This window comes from Esox lucius, chromosome 17 (assembly GCF_011004845.1).
Source record: "Esox lucius isolate fEsoLuc1 chromosome 17, fEsoLuc1.pri, whole genome shotgun sequence".
Taxonomy (NCBI): Eukaryota; Metazoa; Chordata; class Actinopteri; order Esociformes; family Esocidae; genus Esox; species Esox lucius.
The window spans coordinates 42,294,777-42,307,576 of NC_047585.1; the positions used below are offsets into that span (position 1 = coordinate 42,294,777).

Sequence of the window (12,800 nt, forward strand, 5' to 3'; positions counted from 1 at the left end):
TCATGCCTTTGCCTATTGAAGTAATCTGTTTTACAGCATTTGGAAATTATTTAATAAAGACACGTGTATTTGACTGTGGCCAAACACCTATCAAAAAAGCTACTATTTTTACCTGAACCCCATTCGAACCCCATTTTTAGACATTTAAGGGCCATGGCATACCCTGTTCTAGTGGACCAACTAGGAAAAAGACAGCTGCTGCTCTTATTTCATTTAAAATCAACCAATGTCCATAGTTTACAATAAAACACAATATGTCTTTAACATAATGCACTGCTTTTTAAACAGATTTTTTAAAATTTAGGACAACATTTGGACACATTCTAAAATTGTGATTAATCGCGATAAACTACAGACGTTTAAGCAATTAATCGCAATTAATTAATTTAAAGATTTGACAACACATATTGCAATTCATGACTCACTGCTATGCTCTTGAACAGTCACATGAATTAGAGATAAATAAATAAAACTATAGAAATGCCCCTGGGTCAATAAGTAGCGCAGTTATAGAGGCTATCACCTTATAGAGGCTATCAGCTTAAAATACATCCCAGATGCTGATGTATGTACTGTTCTGCCAATTCCCCTCAGGAACAGTAAGGATTTATTGAATTATTTTGGTTCGACACTTTAAATGTTTGGATTGGAAACCAATAATTACTATGCTATAGATTCTCAGCTTTTTTTTTTAAAGGTGTTGGAGAGACTACGGTAGACATATTAAAATATTCCCTCTTTGTTCATCTTTCAATGGGGTGTCAATCAACGTGAGTGGGGCTTGCAGCGTGCCGATTGCCTCAAATAGAACCATGTTGTGTTCACAACATTTTAATTGTAGGGGTAATTAGTCAATGCACATCAGACAATTAGTAACGTTAACTGTAAAATAAGAAAACAAAGTATATCAGTACGAGATTCCTTAACTCTTATACTGCCATGGTTTTCAACTAGCCTAAATACCACAGCATAATAGAATTCCTGAAATTCAGTTATGGCTTTTGGTTTTGGTGCGCTACTCCAAGATTTTCAGTGGCCCCATCTGGCCAACCCTAGGAAACATTTCTTGTGGCACCACTGCTAATTGTAAAAATAAAATGATAAACATTTGAGAAAGCTCAAAGTAGCATGCAGCACCCACTGAGTCCAGAAGGGGGCGGTGGAAGGATACACACTAGTGAGGTGGTGGTGATGGCTGCGATAGTGCCGATGGGGATGGACTTCTGGGCGTCACGCAGGTCTCCAGACCGGTTGGATCCAGCCATGATCCCTGAGACATACAAACAGAAAGGTCATTATGGAACAAGCTCTTGGACACACATCCCTATTAAGCCTAACCCATTGTCGGTGTGTCTGCGTTGTTTTCAAAGCCCTTCAAAACAAAGGTCATACAAAATCGGGAGTGAGTGCTATTCCCCTTTTACCACGACTTGACATCACAGCAAAAGGAATCTTCTGTAGGATAATCAACTGCTTCTGTCTTAAAAGAAACATGACTGCAGATCAATTTTTTCATGCAGTGGTTTGACAGCGCCTGCCGACTGACTGACCTAGAAACTGACTGACTTTCTGATCCAGAAACTATTAACGACGACTCAGTATTGTTGGTAGAGGAGTCATTCACAATTTACCCATGATACAATTTCATTCCCATCCTGCTGAAAACGCTTTGTGGACGCAAGAAATCTAGGGAAAATACGTCTTAAGCCACCCAGTGATCCCCTTCCTGTTTCTCAGCTGACCTGTGACCGAGGGGAAGTAGATGCCGACCAGCAGGGTGAAGAAGCTGGTGATGTCGGCCAGGACGTAGCGGTTTGAGTTGGTCAGGGGGTCATCCGGGCCCTCGACAGTGGCAACTCCCTTCTTGGCCACCAGATCTCCTTTCTCCAGGTAGGTCCCGAACAGATTATCTGTGTGTTAAGAGGGAGATGTGCGTGAAGACCTTGCCACACGGGTATGTCCTGCAAGCGTCTTAGTCATGCGCGCTTTAACGCCTTGTCTGGGTGACAGCGGAAAAGCCATCAAACCCTGAGAGTGAAAGCGCCACTGCTCAACGAGCCACAGAGGGCCGGTAGCTAACTCTGTCCACAGTTATCCAGTCACCTTTAAGGATGCCACTCATCACCCCGGGGATGCCCTGGATGTAGGACACGTTATTGTTGACAAAGTACTCGTCGCAGGTGGCGTTGAGGAAGGGGGAGTCGCAGAAGATCCTCCACAGCTTGGTGGTGACGGTGCCGTTGCCGTTCTCCAGGGTTTTGGCACACACGTCGAACCCTTTGGAGATCAGCGGGCGGTTCCCCAGCATGCAGACTCTGCACAGCGAGGGGTGACACTGTCAGTGTGACCAAATGAGATGGGAACCCAGGCAACATGTCTCAAGCCCCATACACCTACATTGGCCAGACGGGAAGGGACAAATCATTTACATGCAACATAATCTCCCGTGGACCGGCTGCGAACATAACGTGAACGAAATTGGGTCCCTCATGAACCGTGGCTCGGTTGTCAGCCAACGTCTGCCGTGACACTACGAGCGGTATTAGTTCCAGAATTCCCAGATTTTGGCAATTATTTCGGAGTTTTCCATGACACATCAGTTTGGAACCGCGCGCACACTGAATGTGAATGTGTTTCAAAACCTCAGACACGTTCTACTTTTACCTGTTTTCACTGGGAATGCCTTTTGGCGTCAGAAATGTGAAATGCAGGGTGGGTTCCTTACGGGAAGTCCGGCGGGTCGATGGCGGTCTTGATGACTCCAGCGTACACGGCCAGGATAGACAAGATGACGCAGGCCAGGAAGACCAGAGCCAGCTTGTTGACATACTTGACCCCCACAAACACCACGGTGGCCATGAAGGTCAGGACCAGGGTGCCGTACACGCGCATGTTGTTCAGCAGAGCCGCCTCGGCTTCGGCCCCCTCCAAGCCTTCCATCTTAAAGATGGCCGCCTGGGGCACAATGTAGATCTGGGGGCGTGTGGGGTTAGGAGGAGGGAGAGGGTCAACGAGATGGTGGGGGGGAAGTGGGGGGGGGGGGGGGGGTTGAGAGAAAATAATGGGTGGAGAGATAGAGAAAGAGCAGGGAGGGAGGGGGAGGGAAATACGGATTATAGTTTCAAATTGTACGACTTGGATTGATAATCGGATGTCAAAACAATTGTTTCAGATGGAATTACGGGGCTCCTGGTGTCGACATGGCGTGCGTTGGTGAAATCGTAAATCAAGACGGCTGGCAATATGGCTCTGTTCGTAACATATTATCCTTGCTAAATGGCCTTAATTATATGAATAAGGCCTTAATTATATGCAGTGCCACTGGATAATATTCAGAACCTTCACTTTCTCCTGTTCTTGTTGTGTTACAGATTTAGTTTTAGCAATCACTATCTTTAGTTAAGTCAGTTAATACATTTTTTTAACTGCCAGCTTTTTATCTACACATTATACCCCATAATGACAAAGCAAAAACACTTTTTTTGATTCAGAAATATCTTATGTATTCAGCCCCTTTAGCAGCAATCACGTCTTTGTGTCTTCTTGGTTCTTGGCTCATACCAGCTCTACACAGCTATATGTGGGCAGTTTCTCCCCTTCTACCTTTCAAGCTCTATCATATTGGATGGGAAGAGTTGGTGAACTGTGATATTCAGATCTCGCACTCCAGCGTTGTAATGATAGAGGGTCTTGCTGAAAAGTTTATCTTTGCCCCAGTCTGATGTCTGTGCACTCTGGATCCATTTTTTGTATGTCTTTTTATCTGTCATTCTTCCTTCAGTCCTGACCAGTCTCCCAGTCTCTGCTGCTGAAAAGCCTCCCCTGAGCAAGATGTTCCCTCTACCTTGCTTCAGCTTGGTAGGTGTATTAACCAGGTGATGAGCAGTACCTTGTTTTTGCCAGACCTACTGCTTGGGATTCAAGCCAAATAGTTCAATTTTTGTCTCATCAGATCAGATAATCTTTTTCTTCATGCTTCAAGAGTACTTCTGGGGCCTTTTCATATACCTTTTCCTCAGGAATGGATTCTGTCCAGCCGCTTTACCATGAAGCCCTGAATGATGGAGTGCTGCAGAGATGGTTGTCCTTCTGGCAGGTTCTCCCATCTCTGCAGAGAAACTCTGAAGCTCTGGCCATTGGGTGATTGGTCACTTCCCTGACCAAGACCCTTGTTGCCTGGTTACTTAGTTTGGCATGAAGGCCAGGGTCTTGGTGGTTCCAATCTTTCAATGCTTTAAAAATATTTGATAACCCCCCAAAAACGGTCTATAGCGAGTTCCTTGAGCTTCATGGCTTGGTGTTTGCTCTGACACACACTGTAAAGTGTGAGATCTTATACAGAAAATTGTGTGCTTTTCTAAATCATGTCAAATCAATTTAATTAGCCACAGGTGGACTCCAAGTTCTAGAGCTATTTCAAGGAGGATCAAAGGACACAGGAAGCAGGTCAATTTGGAGTGTCATGAGTGTCAAAATGACAGCAAAACCGTTTTTTAGCCATTGCAAATTAAATCTATTAATGAGCATATACACTCACCTAAAGGATTATTAGGAACACCATACTAATACTGTGTTTGACCCCCTTTCGCTTTCAGAACTGCATTATTTCAGTCAAAGTTGCTCTTCTATCAGCTTGAATCAGTCGGCCCATTCTCCTCTGACCTCTAGCATCAACAAGGCATTTTCACCCCCACAGGACTGCCGCATACTGGATGTTTTTCTCTTTTCACACCATTCTTTGTAAACCCTAGAAATGGTTGTGCGTGAAAATCCCAGTGACTAAGTAGATTGTGAAATACTCAGACCGGCCCGTCTGGCACCAACAACCATGCCATGCTCAAAATTGCTTAAATCACCTTTCTTTCCCATTCTGACATTCAGTTTGGAGTTCAGGAGATTGTCTTGACCAGGACCACACCCCTAAATGCATTGAAGCAACTGCCATGTGATTGGTTGATTAGATAATTGCATTAATGAGAAATTGAAAAGGTGTTCCTAATAATCCTTTAGGTGAGTGTATATATATATATATATATATATATATATATATATATATATATATATATACGCTTATTAATAGATTAACTAGCCTGGATAGACAGTACACTACAATACCGAAAATCAAAATCACGGAAAACCAGGCTGGTCTGAATACTTCCAACTTGGTAGAGCGCCATTTTTGCTCCAATTTTCTGGAGGCTTGCTTAAGAGCTCTAGTATTGTCTGTGTACCAGGGAGCAAGTTTCTTGTTGCATATTTCTTTTGTTTTTAGTGGTGCAACCGTGTCTAATGAATTTCGCAGTGTCGAGTTTAGATCCGCGATTTGATCGTTTACAGATTTATTTACTCTGTCGTTAATGAGCGAACTTAAGAATATCAAGGAATTTATTTGTAGTCTGAGAATTTATAGTACGGCTTTTGAAACTCATTGTTTGCGGAGCAAGTGGATTTCTTGTTTTAACGGTAAATGTAATAAGACAGTGATCCGATAATCCGGGATTTTTGGGAGGAAATTATTAGATCTACAATATCTATTTCTCGTGACAGGACTAAATCTAAGGTATGATTTTGGCAATGTGTTGGACCTGAGACATGTTGGATAAAACCCATTGAGTCAATTATGGTTTCAAAGGCTTGTTGAAGAGGATCATTGGACTTTTCCATATGAATATTGAAATTGCCAAAAATTTGAATACTATCTGCCATGACAACAAGGTTAGACAAGAATTCTGGAAACTCATTGAGGAACATTGTGTATGGCCCAGGGGGGCTGTAAATAGTAGCTATGTAAAACGATGTATCGGCCTGGTTAACTTTCATAAGTAAAGCTTCAAAAGAATGAAATTGTGTGATGTGTTTGAGAGTAAATCTATATTTACTGTCATAAATATTAGCAACACCCCCTCCTTTTCGGGATGCACGAGGGATATGATCACTAGTATAGCCAGGAGGAGAGGCCTCATTTAAGGCAATGAATTCATCAGGCTTTAGCCACGTTTCACACAAGCCAATAACCTCTAGTTTATGATCAGAGATTAATTCATTTATTGCAACTGCCTTTGGAGCAAGAGATCTAACATTTAGGAGTCCCATTTTGAGATGTGAGGTGATACAGTCATTTTACTTGTGACCGAGGTGGAGGAAGGCTTTATCTTAATAGGGTTGTTTTTGTTAGCACTACCTTGTTTAACTTTTCTCAGCCTGTAACGAGTCACAGTGGCAATAGGTAAAGCTGTACTAACTACTCTAGCTATGCTATCGACAGACTCCACTATGCTAGCAGTCTGGCTAACAGCCTGCGGCCTGACCTGCACCCTATCTCATGGTGAGGCTATAGGAGTGAGACTCCTGTCAAAGTTCCTAGATAAATGTAGATCACCACTCCAGCTGGGATGGAGTCCGTCGCTCCTCAGCAGATCAGGCCTGGCCCTATTTCTAGGAGAGTCCCAAAAAGAGAGCCAGTTATCTACAAACTCTTTCTTCCTGGTGGCACTGACGCAGTTTTTTCTTTTACTATTCCTTGCCTGACATTTGCGTCAGAAGCAGAGCCTCTAACTCTGCTATCTTTACCTGAAGACGAACGTTCTCCTCCGTGTTGTTGCTACAACAAATGACAGTTATAAGGCATTGTAATGATACTTAGCCTCGGGTGTTCAGGGGTGAGTAGTTCCGTTAATTATGTCCAAAAAGAGTCCCGGTGTAGAAAAGTTGGGTAAGAGGTCAACAGATAAAAATATTGCGTTGATAAAACTCTTAAAATAGAATTTGACCAATTGGTTTATATAGAGTAAATTCTAAAAAAGTTTGACAGGTAGCCAGGTAACAACAGGCAGCGTACAGCACGGCAACAATCAATGCAATGCAATTGGTAAGTCAAAGACCAATTCTTTAGTTTTAACTATTTTACACATTGTAGAATAATAGTAAAGACATAAAAATTATGAAATAACAAATATGGAATCATGTAGTAATAATACAAAATACATTTATATTTCAGATTAAAATAGCCACTGTGTGCTTTGATGACAGCTTTACACACTGTTGGCATTCTCTCAGCCAGCTTCATGAGGTAGTCAATGGGTATCTACAAGTTTATTTGACTCTGAAAAGTAGATAATTGTCAAAACTTAAAATAAGCCTTTTAGAATAACACAGTATAGGGACAACAGTTGAGAGAGACCAGACAGTGACACAGGACTGTCAAGGTCACAGGAGAGGAGAAAGTCACAAGCCTGTAGCAGAGCGGAAATGACAGAGACAGATAAATAGATGAAAACATAATTAGACCTTCTGTCTTTTGCAAAATTTATATTTCCCAAGTCTTGCCAAAAAGAGGGAAATATAGACTGCGAGGAAGAGACAGATAAGAGAGATGAGAGGAAGTAAAAAAGAGTGATGTGGTCAAATAAAGAAACTCAAAGACAGAATTCAGAAGAGACTGACTCTCCCATTTACTATTGAAGATATATACTTCAATATCGTTTCAGAAAAATAGCCTCTCTGTTAATGAAATGATAAAACCTCTCATTGGCCCATGATTATCTCTCAACGGATATAGACATGTTTTATAAGGACTTCACAATGCGTTGTGCCTAAGAACAGCTCTTAGCCGTGTTATGTTGGCCATATACCAGACTCAATCTAAACTGGTTACCAATACAGTTAGAGTAGTTAAAGTGCTGTGGTGTAGCATATACCACGGCTATCAGCCAATCACCATTCAGGATTCAAAGCAACCAGTTAATAATACGTAATATAGTACAGGGATGTGGCTGTGCTTTTGCCTCTTTAATAAAGCGACAACAGTACTATCAGTATTAATAGCAATCTGAAGAAAAGGAAGTGTCTTTATATATATACTATATGCTGATTAGCGCTTGCTTTTATCTTACGTAACTTCAAGTCATGTATGTTATGTACACAGCAAGCGGATTGAATAATCAAACCCAAGGACATCCAATAAACTACAGAGGATTAGTTCTCCTCTGAAGCACTGTACAACTAAGACTAAAGCTTTGATGAGAACCGTTCATGTTTCTAAAAAAAGCTTTTTGTGATTCTGTGGAGGGATGAATCATATTCAAAGCAGACTCCTCAGATCCTAATTTTACCGTTCCCAGGGGATTGTTATTCCACAGTGGAAACTAAGACAGTTTTAACCCAGAAGACAGAATGAATCTTTAGGCTCCATACAAATGTACAGATTTCGGTGATGCAATCGGGGGAAAAATCTAAATGGAGATAATCACAATTGTATTTCCTTGAATCCTTGCAATCCTTTCTCCTCATCTTCTTGCTAAAGTGTGTGGGAGTAGATTGTCTGATCTAGTAATCAAGAAGGTATAAATGAGATGCACCCTATGTGTGTTAATATGGACCAAAGTTGCGTCAGTTTCAACAAATGTTCTCATTATCCAGCCAATGGCTTGATCTCTTCCTAAAGCAGAATTTACATAATTACCCAGCTCTCAATCCAAGTGAGAGGAGCTTCAGCGAGTGGAAAAAAAGAGGTTGGGTGGGGGAGGGGTTGGAAAAAAGATGAAAGATCTACTTATTAGAAATCTTCTTGGAGAATAATAGGACGAAATAGCATGAAAGCAGGATTGAAAAGACAGACGGACAGATTACGAGGGACGGGATGGCATGCACGCAGGCAGCGCGGGGGGAGTGGGGGCAGAAGGAGAGACAGACAAACAGACTATCAAATACACCAAATCAGTGGGAAACAAATACTGACAAACACAGAAAGAGAGGGAGGAAGACAGAGACTGACAGAGATAGAAGGTGAGAGAAAGGCAGACAGACTGACAGAGCAAAAAGGACAGAGAGCTAGAAAGACAGAGAAACAAAGAGACAGACAGAGAGAGAAATGGACAGAAAGAAGGAGAGGTGTTTTAAAGCCGGGTCTTACCAGTAAGAGTTCGATGGACCCCAGGATATACATGGCCCCAGCAAATGTTGTCCCCAGGTAGAAACAAATGCCCACAGCGCCGCCAAACTCAGGCCCCAGGGACCTAGAAATCATGTAGTACGATCCTCCAGCTACACACAACCAATACACACACACACACACTTTCAATGACATGCCTTCAAATTACATTTTATGTAAAAAAATAAAAAAATCACTATATTGCTTTTAATTTCTGTTAATTTTCAGATTTTTCTGCAGCCTAATGAACGTGACCCCGATTTAAACCCCAAAATGGTGGCTCCATTAGTCTTCCACAGCTCAAGCCTGTCCCTTCTTGTCCCTTCTTATCCCTTCCTGTCACTTCCTGTCACCTGTGCTCTGGGAGATAATCAGGCCGCGATTAAGCCAGAATGAGACGTGATTTCTAGATACCACCTCTGATCAAATAAATATAGATGTTTATGGTTCAAGTGGAGGCTGAGGACACTTTGTGTGGCTCGTATCTGTTGCTAGGACTACGGCACAGATGTTTTTTTTCTTCCTTTTAGACAAAACAAGCTCTTTGGGTGGAGAAGTTCTGTCAGTAGTCATGCTGCATTCCAATAGATTCTGACCCACCTGGTACTACTCCATTGGTAGCGATGGCACTCATGGAAATGGCTGTCAGCATGGTCTACAGAGCAGGGGAGGGGGAGAGGAGGGGGTAGAGGAGGGGGGAGAGAGGGGAGAGGAGGGGGGAAGAGGGGGGAGAGGAGGGGGGAGGAGGGGGGAGAGAGGGGAGAGGAGGGGGGAAGAGGGGGGAGAGAGGGGGATCGGGATGTTAGTATTGTGTCACATTCAGCCCGATCAACGCTTCACGTACAGATCAGGTGAGATACTGATGGGGGATGGGGCGGGGGGTAAATAAACTGAAGGACGCCCAATAAACAATGTATTTTTCCTGCTTGTGAACCTTGGATGTTTATGGAGTCCAACAATGCATTGTTAGATCTGATTGTTGCAGCAGTCACAATAACCACCCGGAGTGTGGATGGATAAAACGCCTACTGTTCAGTCGAGCGAGAGACTACCTTTTCCGACACCATCCACCGAAAACAAAATAACAGAATTTCATGTGAAAGAACGCTGTCGCATTCCCATGACAGATTTCTGTACGCTTGAAGAATCTGTTACTAGGAACAATACGCCGACGGTTTTGTGCAGCCAAACGTTCTATAAAGACATCACGTCGGTGTCTACTTTACTATAGAAACATTACAGCAGATACAATCATCACTATCTACAATGTTTGCGAGGGTCTGGGTGAAAAATCGGTATTGAACGGGCAAGAGTGCACTTCCTTAGCATCTACCTTAAAAGTGGACAGAGACAGACAGACATCGAGAGGGAATTTTGGGTAATAGAGTGCCTAGCTGCCTTCTGCCTCTGCCTGTGGCAGTACTGTTGTGGCTGGATGGCAGTTAATGTTACCCAGGGACCCAGACGTCTGTCCAGGTGAGACCGTGGCGTACTTCCCTCTAACGTGGCGGTAATGACAGCACATAACACAGTAACTGTTTAAGTGTTCTGTCTGATGTATGCAGACAGGCCGGACAGCTGGAGCAGGAAACAGATTGAGGCCGAGGTGAATCACTCAACACGACCGTACCGGGACGTTAGGGGAGCAAGGGGGAGAGCACTTACCGAGTCCGTCACCGAGGAAACCTGTGCCAGAACCTTTTCCAAATGCACTTTTAATTGGACCTTTATTTCACAACTCCAGTCAAATAGGAACCAGTCCAATAGGAGCCCTCCACTGTCACACAGTCGTTTCGTAAGACTTTATATAATCGTTATGTTTTGTGTTGTTTAGCAGATTTAGCTTTCATCGACAGCTGTACACCAAGTACATGTAATGGACTAAATTTGTCTGACGGCCAGGGAGGTTGGGGGGCAAGCTATTTTTCAGTCTCTCCTTGCCGCTTCTGAACCGACTCTGTCTGCTAGAAGCAGGGCGAATGTCCCAGGGCCGGGTGGCTGAGGTCCATGACGGCTCTCGTGGAGGGCAGGACTGGGCTGTTGGGCTGTGACCTCTGAACTCACCGCGGTATGGAGAGGCACACTATGACGTGGAAATGCAGTAAACGGTCGCTAGGACACCAGGAGACCCTCCCAAACGTGCAACTGTTGGAAATTGCGAGGGCCCGCAGGAACTCTCCTAGTTCCTCCGGCCGTCTGAGGTGGACGAGGCACTTCTGAGAGAGGGTCGGGTTTTTGGGTGAGGTACCATTGGGTTCTTTACCAAAACGTGAGGACGCTCCTACTGACACTACGCCAGTATAACAGGCCAATGTTTACATCATACCTCATGGTTTTATTTCGAGTGGTGAAACTCAGATAACGTGGTAATCTGACTCTTGTTTGCCCAGGTAACATCTTGGGACCACTGACACGATTTTGACCAAATTTAGGTGAATGATGAGATCCTGTATTTGCAAAATGCTTGCTGCTGCCTTGCTATTGGTCGCAATGGTTTTTACGAAGTGTCATATTTAGTATTTCAGAAAATGTCTTTGTGGGTTGAAGTAAAATGTTACTAATAGAAATCAAACATGAACACAGGATTAGTATAAGATGAAGGCTTTAATCCTGTCTGTCCATGTAAGGGATATCTAATCTCCTGTCTGATTCTGAGTCTGGTCTAAAGCTGGATTGGGACGTATTGTGGACATAGACCTTCCTCTTTGTCTGTGTCCAGATTCTTATTTTCCCCAATGGCTTCCTATTGGGGTTTGAGATGAACAAAGACAGTATTTACCCCTTGTGGTGTGACGCCAACGTGACCATGTGCACCAGCCTCCGTCTTTGGTTTCCACAGAAAAGGTTCCCTTTAGGTTTCCGTGCATTAGCTACGCATGGTTGGTCTGTTCTGAGTAGAGAGCAGTAATAACCACTGCAGACCAGTACAGACCAGTGGAGACCAGTGGGGACCAGTACAGACCACTACATACCAGTAGAGACAAGTAGGATCAGAAAGAGTTTACAGAGGTGGGCAAGAAACTGTACATTTGCACACGAGGTGCAGAATCTGCCAATGTGCCTTTGAGCAGTTACTCTAATTGCTGCCGTGAGTTGCTCAGCGACTGCTAAATGACAAAATGTTAAATATATAATAGCAATGACACGACTCCCCTGGATGACACTCACAGAGAGACATCAACCATGTCCTGACTCAGCAGTGTTCACGCCCCTCCCATCGGCATGGCTAACAGGGATCCAGATGCAGGCTACAGAGCTGAATTATTGCTTTGTTTCTAAAACCATAGTATAAGTCTGGCTGCTATAAGTGCTATAACTTGGGATCTTTGAAATGGATTGGGTAGTCCCACCCGCTAGTGGAAGACTAACCCTGACCCTAACCCTGACCCTAACCCTAACCCTAACCCTAACCCTAACCCTAACCCTGACCCTGACCTTGACCTTGACCTTGACCCTAACCCTGACCCTAACCCTGACCCTAACCCTGACCCTAACCCTAACCCTGGAGGACACAAGGACTTGATCACCAAAACAATGGTTGGAGCAGCAACGTTTATGCTACGGGTCTACAGACTGCCGAACCCTGACGCTAACTCAGGAATTAAAGCCTTCCCAGAGAGCTGGAATTAGCATTGCCAAGGCTGTTCTGGAGTCAGCGTTCCTGGTGAAGTGGACTTGATGAGAGCGCGATGTGACTCGCACCAAGCTACTGTCCACAAGCCTTCTAATTTTCCTGTATAATTTCCTTTTTGAAGTAAGCTGGTGGCTACGCGGTGCCTTACTACGAACACATCGCCACAAAGCAGCTCTTATCAATCTGATTCAATAGAAGTACTACATGGACATTGGCGTTCAGAAAGGCAGTGGGGCC

General features: G+C 43.7%; 1 protein-coding gene across 3 annotated transcripts in view; it reads right to left on the reverse strand.

Annotated features, from left to right (window-relative positions):
• slc12a5a (solute carrier family 12 member 5a) overlaps positions 1 to 12,800 on the reverse strand; it is a 142,615-nt gene that overhangs the window by 19,052 nt on the left and 110,763 nt on the right. For all 3 annotated transcript variants that reach the window (XM_029114087.2, XM_029114088.2, XM_029114089.2), the window contains exons 5-10: positions 9,530 to 9,584; positions 8,912 to 9,042; positions 2,726 to 2,973; positions 2,104 to 2,315; positions 1,743 to 1,910; positions 1,172 to 1,270 (exon numbers count right to left, since the gene is read on the reverse strand). In XM_029114087.2, the coding sequence (XP_028969920.2) occupies positions 1,172 to 1,270; positions 1,743 to 1,910; positions 2,104 to 2,315; positions 2,726 to 2,973; positions 8,912 to 9,042; positions 9,530 to 9,584 (913 nt within the window). The remainder of the gene's footprint in view (positions 1 to 1,171; positions 1,271 to 1,742; positions 1,911 to 2,103; positions 2,316 to 2,725; positions 2,974 to 8,911; positions 9,043 to 9,529; positions 9,585 to 12,800) is intronic.